Genomic DNA, 15,051 nt, shown 5'->3' on the forward strand with positions numbered 1-15,051 from the left:
CTTTAGTTGATGTCAAAAATGAMATTAGKATTTCGGCATTTGAACCACTTGTTTTATAGCCACTAACTGACGAATGTTTTCTTTTAATCATATCTTTTAAGAAATAATATTATTAGTGTACCATATATTWATTTATTCATTTAGTTATTTAGTTATAATTAAAATAAAATTTATAAATTAAAAAAACTAAACATAATTATTTACGTTCCGGTGAATGACTAATTGTTGTCGATATCTCTTCAGTGATTTTTTTACTAGTGGTAACTGTTTGGTTGTCGTCGATCCCAAACTTAATCGGTTTTCGAGATCTTCGACCCGATTTACGACACGACTTGTCATCCATATTTGAATTGTATTATCTWCACTTAACCACTGTTAGAAATACATTAAAAGCACAATAATTCAAAAACAATAAAAAATTAATAAACTTTACTATTTTAAACTAATGTTTAAAACAAATAATAYAAKCAGTAGATATAAACTTTGCGTCAACASTTATTGATKCTCAACTATTATTKGATAATATTAATGCATAGCAAAAAATTACGCACTTTTAGTATTCTAAACTAAACTAATAATTATTATAAAATAATGTTTTATTATATTATTTAAATTAAATTATATAATTTAAAATGTCTATTGATTTTAAGTGTTATCAATGTAATTTCATATCTAATGATATGAGAAGTTACCGAAAACATGTTTATATTGAACATTATTCGAAAGGACTTAATAAAGGAAAATTTGTCTGTTGTTATACTGATTGTCGCAAAGAGATTTTACCAACAATTAGTGTTTCAGATACTGAAACAGTGGAATCTCTGGAAGCTAAAAAGAAATGCTTATCTCGTGAATTTGATAATCGCTGTGGATGCCATTTAAGAATACATGTTTTAAAAAACAAAAATTCATTTAGAAATTATAACAAAAGTAATAAGGTTTCTCAAGTCACTGATGTTAGTACTACGACAAAAACGAAACTAACAACAACATGTACACCTGTTCCCATCGATGAAAGTGATATTGCCGATAGTAATAATTATGAAATGCAATCAATTAATGATATATATGAACCTCTGACATCAATGGAATGGGAATCTGTTGTTAATGAAATTGAAAATATTGATTATTCGACGCAAATAGAAATAGCTTCAACTTCAAAAATCAATCAATTGGAACCAAAGCCTTCGAAAGATAATGTCGATACTGAGTTAATTGTATTGTCAAGTTCTATTGATTATGACAATGCTGATTATAGTCAACTAAACAGTATAGCTATTGATAATAATAATGATCATATAAATCCTAATTCAGTATCTGATAGCAATGACCACATATATTTTCAGAAAAACCACTCACAAGATAATAGATCAAATGAATCCATTGATAAACTTAATATGAAAGAAAATTTACTTCTTTTAATGAATAAAATGAAACATCAAATACCTGAAAGAAAAACAATAGAAATGGGACTCGAATTTCTCAATGTATTCAAACCAGTATTTCAATATTATGATAAAGATTTATATAACTATTTCTATTGCGTCATCAAATCCAAATATCTTCAACAACAAGCAATCAAAGCATTACCAACATTTGTTCCATACGTTTGCTACGAGAAAGACTGGTCAACCACAGCAGCAGCAACTATAGATGATACGGACAGTCAAGTTAGTAGTTGTAGTAGCAAAGGCAGCAAAGGAACAAAGAAGCAAAAATCTAAACTCAGTCAAGACAATCAATCGACATTAGCATCAACAAGTGAATGTCAGCAGCAACGATCATCAAAAATTGTTCGAGCTATCAGTAGCAATGATAAAAAACAGTTTTATTATGTTCCCATTCTGGAAACATTGAAACGCAGATTAAGTATTGCTGGTGCTTACAAACAATTGATGGCAGATAAAAGTAAGTAATTTTATTACTTTTTACAATACAAATTATTACTATAATAATTTGATTTTATTTAATATTACTAGCTAAACAACCCGATGAAAAATGGTTGACATCCTATCGGGACGGAAAAGTTTTCAATGAGAACATCTTAGACAATGAAATTAAGTCTGAACAGCCATATCTGAGACTTCAATTGTACGCCGATGATTTTATTGTTAATCCAGCCCGACGTGGTACTCGAACACAAAGTTTAACAGCTGTTTATTTTACTATCGACAACCTGGGCTATAATTGTCAGGCAACTAGAGAATCAATTAATTTGATAACTTTAGTTAGTAGATATGATTTCGATAAAGAAGATCTACGAGAATTATTCAGTCGCTACATCTGTCAGGAGCTAAATGAACTATATGAGACTGGAGTTGAAATTGTTTTGCCGGATATTGAGTTGACTAAGGTGCAACTAAAAGGACAGCTTACACACATTATTGCTGACAACAAAGCAGTTCATCAGTTGCTTGGAATGCAAGAATGCTTTTCAAAAGGTCATATATGCCGAACCTGTTATGCTACTGATATTACATTGGCTGAGAAACCATTTAAGAAACATGATGACAGTGAACTAAGATCGCCAATTGATTATGAAAATTTCGATTCAGAAAAATCAGTGAACACAAACAAAGGAATTAAAGACAATCATTATTTTGCTAAGTTATTGCACGAAATCAATGTGTTTCGTTTGTGTCCGCCAGATCTGATGCACGACATAGAAGAAGGTGTGTTGGATAAAGTATTGAATAACTTGTTAACAAATGTTATTATAACGACAACGATTCAATGCAAAAAATTTAGAAAAATTATCGAAAAAGATGTTTACTTTCACGAAGGCCGTATGAAAAGTTTGACAGATAAAAAACCGAAAGTCGATGGTATCGCTGTACAGGTAAATCTAATTTCATAATTATTTTAATAAACGATTTTATTATTTACAATAAAGAAATATTAATACTTGTTTTTATATATTAGAAATTGGAATTCTTCTATCGGCTGCCGTTTATTATTGAATTGTTAGATAAATCTATATTTGACTTAGCTGCATATAAAAACGTTTACAATCCACTCAGACGGTGCATAGAAATAATATTTTCATACCGAATCAGTCGCCAGACTCTAAACGATCTAAACACATGTATCAATAAATTTCTTAAATCATATCAGAAGTATTTTCCTGACCAGACAATTACACCCAAATTTCACTATTTAACTCATTATGTACACGCAATTGAAGAATATGGACCACTAATCTATTATACAACTCATCGATTTGAAAGAAAACACCAATACTTTACTAATAAGGCTAAAAAAACCAACTATAAACAACTTTGCCTGACATTGGTAAACAGTTGCCAACTGATGGCTGCAGGTATCTTGTCTGATCAAAATCGATATGAATGTGACGAAAATTTTAAACTGAATGCAAATCGATGCTTAATGAAAGACCTGAAACTACATACGCTTTCTGATCAAGAAAAAGAATTACTTGGAAATGAAATTATCAAAGAAATTAAAGACAGCACTAAACAACATCATCAACGATTTTCCCAGTTGAATGAAATTTGTCTAAAACATGTTCACTTAAAATGTAATAACTTTTATATACATAAAGTCGGCGATGTTGACATGTATGCCAAATAGAAACGTATAGTTGTCGATGAAAAAACAAAAACCTATTATTTGATTGCAATCTCATATACAAAATTAAGATATGAAACAAACTTGCACGCCTATGCCATAACACCTCGCCTATATCAACATCCATCAGTTCAGATGGACAGTGACGACTACTTACTGAATACTTCACTGAATGACGAGAGCAAATTAATTTTGCTCAATGTTGACGATATTATTTATTTTTGCCAAACATACGAATACGAAAGCAAAACTGACTCTAACGAACTGTACATAGCCAAAATGAGCCATTAAGACAACAGATGATTAAAAATAATTTAATCTAAAGAATTGGTATTAATTCAATATAATCTAGAAGTAATAGATCAGAAAACTTATCTAAAAAGTATTTTTATTACTTTTTTCTATTTATTTTTTCATAAAATAGCTGTAACTGAATCAACAACTATCAAATAAAAAGTATTTCTTTATATCTTTATTTTATGTTACTATATAATAAAGTACTTTTATTACTTTCTCAACTTTTTTAAACATAATTATAGATGTTTTATATAGTAAATCATACTCTTACACATCTTCTAAAATAAATAAAACAAACTCATTTATATAATTTTTTGGATTTGTTTATTAAAATTTTATATAATACATTGAATATTGTAATTAAAATTTTGAATAAAATGACAGAATTAAAATAATTATTTAAGAAATGTTAAATTTATTTTAAATTACTAAACATATTTATAATAATTTTCAATAAGCTATCAAATAAAATAAGACTAATCATTTTTTACAGATAGTTACGTAAAAGTAATTTAGTTACTTTAGAACAATATCCAATAAGCTATCAAAATAAAATATGACTAATAATTTTTTAGTGTTAGTTACTTAAAAGTAATTTAATTACTTAATAATAATTTTCAATAAGCTATCAAAATAAAGTATGACATAATTTTGAGTAAATATATTACTTTTTCGAACTAATAAATCAAGAAACTCATGACTCAACATCTGGTGTACGATTTTATTACTATTTATAAGAAATACTTTTACTTTTCAACATTTTTCAAAATTACAAAACATCACATGACATCACATGACTTATAATTTCGAGTAATAATTTTACTTTTTCGAACTAATGAATCAAAAAACACTCGACCCAACATCTGGTGGACAATATTTTTCCTATATCTGAGAAAAATTATTACTTTTCAACGATTTCCATCAACAAAAACATCACATGACTTATAGTTTCGAGTAATGATTTTACTTTTTCGATCAAATCAATCAAAAAACACTCGACCCAACATCTGGTGTACACTTTTATTACTATTTTTGAGAAAAATTTTTACTTTTCAACGCTATGCACAAACAACTTTATAAGTGTGCGCCTGAAAGCTCGACTCTCATTGGTCGACTGAATTTTCACAATTTTACGCCAACATGCTTTAAATTTTGCGCATAAAATCTCGTCTCTCATTGGTCCATTAGCTTTGAAAACTCATTCTACAGTGGCGCTTCCGCTGCACTTTTCTCACTGTGAATAAAACAATACAATATAATAAATAATTATAAATATATGTCAGTATGTGTTGAGAGTCAAATTTTATTAGTGTAATATAGTATGTTAATCAATTAACATGTACAATTATTGAAAAATTACAGTTTGCAAATAATTTTATTACTTTTAAATATAACTATACTATAAAAATTATGTTTAATTAAGTAGTAAATAAATATAGAAATAATTTTTTTATATTATTATTATTATACTGTTATTCAGGTATTTGAATATATTGTATATGTAATAGTAGTTAATATGGATTAAAAATTTTTAATTATAAATTATTCAACAAAAAAAATATGTAAATCTTATATTTTAAGATATTTATAAACACTTTATATATATATATTATACTTAAAACAATTGCCTGTATATTAAGTGTTTATAAATATCTTAAAATATAAGGTTTATATATTTTTTTGAATAATTTATAATTAAAATTTTAAATCCATATTAATATACATATATATACGTGTCGTATATATACATATATATATGTATACATATGTGTATAAACCTTATATTTTAAGATATTTATAAACACTTAATATACATGTAATTGTTTTAAGTATAGTATATATATATATATTAGGGTTTTTATAAAAAAAAACATTTTATTATATATACAAACACTTACTTATAGTAAGTAAAAGCAATTTTTCTTATATTATGCACAAAAAATAAGTAAATTTTATTTATTAATTAATTTTCTAATTAATGTTTTTAAAGTGTCTGTAAAAAATACAACAATTAATTAGCAAGTAGATTTATATAAAAAAATTATAGTTAAAAAATATTATATTATTAATATTATTATATATTATGCTTATTTGTTTTAATAAACCAATTAAAATAATTTTTAAAAAGATTATAAAATTATTATGTTTTTTGTCGATCAATTAAATCACTTAATTTTTATTATAAATAAAAATATTATATAATGTATATAAATAATGTAAACCATACCAATACTCGTATCTAATATTAATTAAGTACTATACTATCTATTAAACAATTAACCAAGTACATTTATTGAAAAAATACAGTTTGTAGATATAGTTTTCAATATAATTTTGAATAGTAATTATTAAATTACTAATAAATTTACAAATATTTTTGGTATAGATTATTAATATTATTATTATACTATATTTATACTAAATATTTTTTTTAATTATATTAATTTTTAAAAATATTTAATTTAAAAAAATTATAAAACAATAATTAAAGTTAATTAATATATCAGTAATTACTCTCATATTTTCTATTAACAGATATATTTTAAAGATATTAGCAAGTAGATTTATTAAAAACTTACAGTTTTTATAATGTACAATTTCTACACTACTTAAATATAAATAAAATATTCAATTTATAACTATTAAATATTATATAATATATACTGTATATAAATTGAGCGATTAATATAATTATTTAAGCATTTATTTATTTATTATCGATTTAATATTAATTATAATAAATCAAATATTTTCAAATTAAACATAAATTTTTTTATGTCAGTGTTAATCAATATTTCAAAAATAGAAAAATATTATTATTATTTTTTGATATAATTTATATGTAATCAATTGATAACAACTTGTCATATATATATAATGATAAAACTAAATATTTTTTCATAATTTAGTAAACATTTTTATTATTAAAATTTTTGATAAAAATATACTAAATGTTTCTAATGTATAAATAATACTAATAATAATAATATTATTATTATTTTTACAAACTGTAATTGTTAAAAAAAATTAACATTATCATGTTTTATAACAATAATAAAATAAAGTAAAATAGTATAAAGTCACATTTGAATATAATAATGTAATATTTTTATATTAAATCAAAAAATATTTTAATTAATCTTAATAGATATTTAAGGTTAAAATAATATAAATTTAGTTTATTATTATTATAAAATTTTATAATTTTCAATAATATTATCAATACTATTATAAAAAAAATTATTATTATTTTCTATAGTAATATTTATCTATTGATATTTATAAAATTTTTTATTAAAAAAATACAAAATTTAAAACTTTCAAAATTTAAAGTAGTTAGCAAGGTATAAATATTTAAAAAGTTACAGTTTTATTTATTATAGTCCTATATTATTATTATTATTAGAAATTTTAATTATTATTATTACCTAATTATTGTAATTATGTATATATATATATTCAAAATAAAAAAAATCACATTTAATTTTAATAATAATTTGAATTTAAGTTTAGCTAATAAAACAATAAATCTATAATAAATAAATATATGTAAGTCAAATTTTATTAGTGTAATATAGTATCTTAAACAATTAACAAGTACAATTATTTAAAAATTACAGTTTGCAAAAATATTATTACTAAAATATTATGTTTAATTAAGTAGTAATAAATATATAAATAATTTTTGATATTATTATTACTATTATTATTATTATTATTATTATATATTAATTTATTATATTACTACTTAATAAAATATTAACTATTTATATAATTTTTCAATTCTAATTTAAAAGTAGTTAGCAAGGTATAAATATATTGAAAATGTTACAGTTTTATTTATTATAGTCATATATAATATTATTAGAAATTTTAATTAATTAATTATTATTATTACCCAATTATTAGCTCAAAAACATAATTTATATTTATATTATCTCAAAATAAGTCATATTTAATTTTAATAATAATTTGAATTTAAGTTTAGCAAATAAAACAAAAAATATATTATATATATATATATATAATATTATTATAATAAATAATGTAAATATATGCCAATGTGAGTTGTCAGTCAAAATTTATTAGTGTAATATAGTATCTTAACCAATTAACAAGTACAATTATTGAAAAATTACAGTTTGCAAAAATATTATTACTAAAATATTATGTTTAATTAAGTAGTAAATAAATATAGAAATAATATTTTGATAATATTATTATTATACTGTTATTAAGCTATTTGAATATAATGTATATGTAATAGTAGTTAATATGGATTAAAATTTTAATTATAAATTATTCAAAAAAAATTGTAAATCTTATATTTTAAGATATTTATAAACACTTAATATACATGTAATTGTTTTAAGCACTATATATACGGTTAGTATAACAAACATTTTATTATACATTACACTTACTTAGCTAATAAAACTATATATAAATATTATAATAATAAATAATGTAAATATATTTTTCAGTGCTATTGTCAATCAAATTTTATTAGTGTAATATAGTATGTTAATCAATTAACATGTACAATTATTGAAAAATTAGTTTGCAAAAATTTTATTACTTTTTAAATATAACTATACTATAAAATTATGTTTAATTAAGTAGTAATAAATATAAAAATAATTTTTGATATTATTATTACTATTATTATTATAATATATTAATTTATTATATTACTACTTAATATAATATTAACTATTTATATAATTTTTCTATTCAATTTAAAAGTAGTTAGCAAGTACATATATTTAAAAGTTACAGTTTTATTTATTATAGTCATATATAATATTATTAGAAATTTTAATTAATTAATTAATTTTTATTATTAGCCAATTATTAGCGCAAAAACATAATATGTATATATAATAAATAATGTAAATAAATGTCAATGTCCGGTGTCAGTCAAATTTAATTAGTGTAATATATTATATTAATGAATTAACATGTACAATTATTGAAAAATTACAGTTTGCAAAAAAAATTTATTACTTTAATATAACTATACTAGAAAATTGTGTTTAATTAAGTATTATAGTAATAATTTATTACTAATAAAAATAGAAATAATTTTTGATATTATTATTATACTGTTATTTAACTATTAATATATTAGTATTAGAAATTTTAATTAATTATTTAATTTTAATTATTATTACACAATTATAAGCTCAAAAACGTAATATACTGTATATATATATATATTGTCATAATAAGTCACATTTAATTTTAATAATTTGAATTTAAGTTAAATTAATAAAACAAAAAATATATATTATTATTATAATAATAAATAATTTAAATATATGCCAATATGAGTTTTCATCAAATTTTATTAATGTAATATAGTATCTTAATAAATTAACAAGTACAATTATTGAAAAATTACAGTTTGTAAAAAATTTTATTACTTTTAAATATAAAACTATAATATAAAAATTATGTTTAATTAAGTAGTAAATAAATATAGAAATAATTTTTTTATATTATTATTATTATGCTGTTATTCAGGTATTTGAATATAATGTATATGTAATAGTAGTTAATATGGATTAAAGTTTTAATTATAAATTATTTGAAAAAATATGTAAACCTTATATTTTAAGATATTTATAAACACTTAATATACATGTAATTGTTTTAAGTATAGTAAATATATATATATATAGGGTTTTTATAAAAAACATTTTATTATACATACAAACACTTACTTATAGTAAGTAGAAGTAGTTTTTCTTATATTATGCACAAAAAAATAAGTAAATTTTATTATTAATTAATTTTCTAATTAATGTTTTTAAAGTGTCTGCAAAAAATACAACAACAAAAAACACATTAAATTAATTAATTAAAATTGTGTTTTTTATGAGTCTACACACATAACAAAACAAAACAAAAAATAAATTTAGTAGACTATAGTAGTTAAGCAAAACAAAAAAATTAAGTTGAATTATATCATCTAAAATATGTTAAAGCAATAAATCGTAACTAAAATTAAAATCTTAATAATACTAAATAGTGTAAAATAAATTTATTATATTATATAAATTATTATATATGCTATATAAGTTTTATGAAAAATTTTTTTTTAAAAATTATTTAATTTAATATATGCATAAATTTTTAAATAGAAAATCCCATAAAAGTTTTTAAATATAATAATAATATTATACTACAGTAGTATTATTATTATAAATTTATTAATATAAATGTATAAATTTTATGCCGACTTAAGCATTAGTTTTCATATATACAGTAATAGCTTTTGTACTGTTTATTAAATGTCATTTAATTTTTTTTGTGACTATAAATATTAAGTTAACTATAATAATAATAATAAGTTTTAGTATAATATTATATAATATAATTTATATATAAAATTCTAATATAAATCATTTCATGTATTCATTAAGATATATAAAATTTTTTATGTTTGTATAGAGATTTTAAATTTGTTATATTCAGTAAAAAAAATATTACAATAATTGTTATGAGACTTAATAACAATAGTTTAAATTGCATTAACAATATATATATATATATATCATAGGGTTAAATGGTTTAATAAATTATTTATAAATTTAAATTATAGTTTTTGAAAGAGATCACTGTTTTTATTATTATTATTTATTTGTAATTTTTATAATAGTTTTTTTTATATATATAGTCAACATTTAAGTGAATAATAGTAATAATAATAATATTTTTAAATAAATAAAATACTATAATATTAAAACTGTCAATTATTTTTAACAGTAAGTTAAAACTATATTAGATTTTATTTTAATTCATATTTTTTCAAAATTTTTTTTAATAAACATCAAAAATGTATTTAATATATATATATATATATATATATATATATATATTAAAAGCTATAGAATTTATAGTTTTATTTTTTATATATTTAATATTTTATTTGTCACTTTTATTATTTTTTTAAAAAAAAACTTTATCTCACTTTTCATTTATTTATATATTTATTTTTAAGCAGAATTTTCTAACAGAATATTCTATATATATATTAAATACTATACTATACTATGAAATCTCTATTGAAAATCTTTAAATATACGGAAACGCGTTGAGTCAGCGCTTATTTATATAAGTTTAGACACTTTATATATTTACAATATATATATATATATAACAATTTTTATTTATATACATATATTTATATATATATATTCATAATGTCTTATATGAGATAAAAACTAAAAAAAAATTTAGTGTTATTTACCTGACAAAAAAAATTACATATTAAAATTGAACGGTATATTTGAATTTTGTTGCTAAGTCTATGTACTTATATATATATATATATATATACTGTATATTAGAAATATTTGAAAATATATTAAAATATTTTTTTTTCTGTATAAATATATATAATAAAAAATTTTTTGTTATTTGAAATATATGAAGCATTTTATGAATCACTTAATGTTAAAAGATATTTTACTTCAACAATATTATAATATATTGTGTATAATATTATATAATATTATATAATATATTATTTAAGGAAATTGTTTACTTAAGTTTATTGTTGTTTAATATACTGTATATTATATAAGATTTTCATATATATACAGTATATATAATTTTTTTTATTATTATTTTCAATAAAACAATACAACAGTAGTAGTTATTATTAGCATTTAATATTTACGGTAAATTAATTTTTTGTTTGAGTAGTAGTAAACTTATATACAGTATATAAAGTTTATCAGATTTTTGTGATTACATTTTTTTATATAAATATATTTAACTTAAATAATAGACTTATAGTACTTATAGTATTAACAAAATAATATTAAATAATAATATTCATGAATATTAATCATAATGAATGTTAAGAAAAATATTTAGTGTTTTGTTTGATATGTAAACTAATGTATAAATATATTTTTTTTAAATTGTTAATAACAACAATAATAATATGGTTTAATATTACTAAAAAAATATATTTATTAATATATGTATTATTATTATTATTATTATGTAATTTAATAGACAATCTAAACGCTGAACTGAATGAAGAGGCAGTAATACTAAGCGATTACAAGACATCAGTACTGTTGGAGTTTGAAGTGATTTTGCCGTTAACTTTGAGTGGTATAGTCGTAGTCATTGTTACACTACTGGTCTGTATTGTTATACATAGACGACATCCAAACGATACATTTAATGGCTGTTAGTATATATATCTTATAATATATATCCGAGACTACTGTTCCCCTACTATTTAATAGTGATTTTTTTATTGGGAACTATTAGCTAACATCTCTATCTTTTTTTCCCCCAATAATAATGACAGCAAATGGCAATCGTATGACTAATGGTAAGCAAAATATACTTAACGGTGGTATAGGTAGTGGTGGTGGCTGTGGTGGTGGTATAGATGATAATAATGTCAATTTGTGTGATATGGATAAGACAACTACCAGTAGTAGTGCTAATCGTAATCCAATGACTACTATACAGAGCACTGGTAGTGAATATCAACGACCAATGCTATTGAATACCAGTGGCGGCGGCGGCGGCGGCGGTAAATGCCTATACTATCCGACCCCATACGCCACGACACAGATTGACGATAGTATAACATTTGTCGATAATAACGGAACCATTAGAAAGATGGCCACCGATTGTGGCGGTGGTGGAGGTGGTGGCGGACACTACGCCACTGTCAAGAGGATGACACCTAAAATGCATCCAAAAAGTGATATACATCTCTATAGTTATGCGGGTAGTTATCACTTATATTTTTTTAACGACTTTCCTCTTAATAATATCTTATATAACATATTATATATAATTTATATATAATAACAAATATTTTATATTGTTTTTTGTTGTTGTTTTGTTGTGTTGTTTGAAAAATTAACTTTTTTTTATGGCCACCAAAAAAATTATTAGTCTAATTATTCATGACTTTTATTAATTCAAAAAAAAGACAAACATCTAAAATATAAAAAAAATTAGTTATATATATATATGTATTATACAGTATATATGTATATTATATTATATTAGATTGCTTTCTGTCATAGAAAAAAAATTATATATAAATTATGATTTTTTTTTGGTTTTATGTTAATATAATACAATTAAAAGGCAAACTTTTTTTGTGTTAACAATTTCTCATCCCTTTATTTTTTTTATATATTATTTTACTTATGGTTTATATATTATTTTTATATATATATATTATATAAATTATTATTATTTATTATTAGATTATCCGCTAATGAGAGCTATCTTTTGCACACATTTTTTTCAGCTTAAAATAAATACAATATATTTTTATATTAATATTTATTATTATATATAATATTGCCTTTTGTTGAAATGCACGCAAATTATTATATATATATATATATATATGGCATATGATATACAGTACTGTATGTTATATAATATTATATAATTTAATATTTTATTACATTTACGAGTATTTTATTGATTATTTTTTTTCTCGTATCTCTAACTTTATTTTTATATCATGTGTGCCTAATATTTATTATATTGTTTGTTAACTATATATATATATATAAATAGTTATATATTTTTTTTTTGGTGCCCGTATTGTTTGAACTAAAAATTAATTATTTGTTTTATTTTATATTTATTTATATATTTATTTGTTTGTTTGTCTGTATATATATTCAATATATTACAGTCAACTCTCAACAGTTAAATGTTTCAAAAGACGATTCAGAGTCACTGATAACATATTTGGTTGAACCTATTGGCGGAGCACCGGGAGGTGGTAGTGGTGGTGGTCATGGAGGAGGAGGAGGACATCCCGGTTATGATACCAATACACTTAACCATTGTTGCTCTTATATAGACAATAATAATCAAACAACAAAACTTGACTTTTGATACTACAGTATATGTTGTTATTATTATATATATATATATATATATATATTTAGAAAGAAAAAAGAGACAATTTTTTGTGATTAATATTAATTATTATTATTACTGTATTATTGAAAATAAATAAAATAAAAATATTTATAATTTTTTTATTTATAAAAAAAAATAAGAAAAAAAATGTTTTTAATTTTATGTTAACTGAAGATAATATATAATTTATTTCCCTTTAAAAGCTAATTATTGTGTCATTAATTAATTATAAGACAAGACTATGTTATTATTATTATCTAATTAAAAGTGTTTCACGAGTTAATCGATACACACGTAATCAATAGCCAAGTGTAAGGATATATCAATATATATATATATACAGTATATATGAGATATCATCACAAATAAAATATAAATTTATATAACATTTTAACGTAAGTATTAGTACTAAAATTTTTTTTAATATATGTTACGTATGTACAGTATCTTTATGATGAAAAAAATAATTGAGATAAAAATATATATATATTTGTGATAACTAACATTTTTTAATTTTTTTTATCATTACAATAGTATACTATAGTAGTAGTAGTAGTAGTAGTTAGCAATGATTTTAATTGCTTAAAAAATATTGATTATTGAAAATAATAATTATGAAAGTAATTATAAATAACTAATTATAAAATTAATTAACAATTGATAAATATTTATATATATATTTATTTATTTATTATACTGTATATATCAAGTAATTGTTGTGTAAATATAATAATATATTATAATTTTAATGTATGTATGGTTTGATGTACAACAAAATTATCGATAAATAGCATATATATATATATAGTTAGCCTTTAACTTAATTTTGTTGTTGTTGTTGAATATGTTTGAATAAATTTTGTTAATTTATAAATTAGTATTATTATTATTATTGCACACAAAAATCCAATTGATTTATTGATTAAAATTTTACGCAAAAAAATCTTATATTGAAAAAACAAACAAACAAACAAAAATCATTTTCATAAAATAATTATTAATAGTATATTAATATTTATCCAAAAAAAATAAAATAATATATCTATTATTAATTAAATGTCAAAATTATTATACAGCCATAAATAATTTATATTAATATTTATTATTAACTTTTTATATAAAAAAATATTAGTAATTTATTTTTATGTGTGACCTTTGACATTTTTTTAACTAAGTGTTTAGCTAGCAATTTTATTTTGTATACTTATTTATATTGAGAGGGGGATGGGTGGG

The 15,051-nt window shown here is 20.4% G+C and overlaps 1 protein-coding gene across 1 annotated transcript in view; it reads left to right on the plus strand.

The window, feature by feature from the left end:
- LOC128956132 (cell adhesion molecule DSCAM-like) overlaps positions 1-13,824 on the plus strand; it is a 50,029-nt gene extending 36,205 nt beyond the window's left edge. The window contains exons 20-22 of the mRNA XM_054301813.1: positions 11,917-12,096; positions 12,221-12,652; positions 13,586-13,824. Coding sequence (XP_054157788.1) covers positions 11,917-12,096; positions 12,221-12,652; positions 13,586-13,791 — 818 coding nt within the window. The 3' untranslated portion in view covers positions 13,792-13,824. The remainder of the gene's footprint in view (positions 1-11,916; positions 12,097-12,220; positions 12,653-13,585) is intronic.
- Positions 13,825-15,051: the final 1,227 nt, after the last annotated feature.

The sequence above is a fragment of the Oppia nitens genome, unplaced genomic scaffold (genome assembly GCF_028296485.1).
Source record: "Oppia nitens isolate AA-2021 unplaced genomic scaffold, nextdenovo-longstitch-racon4-pilon3 scaffold2_pilon_pilon_pilon, whole genome shotgun sequence".
Lineage (NCBI taxonomy): Eukaryota > Metazoa > Arthropoda > Arachnida > Sarcoptiformes > Oppiidae > Oppia > Oppia nitens.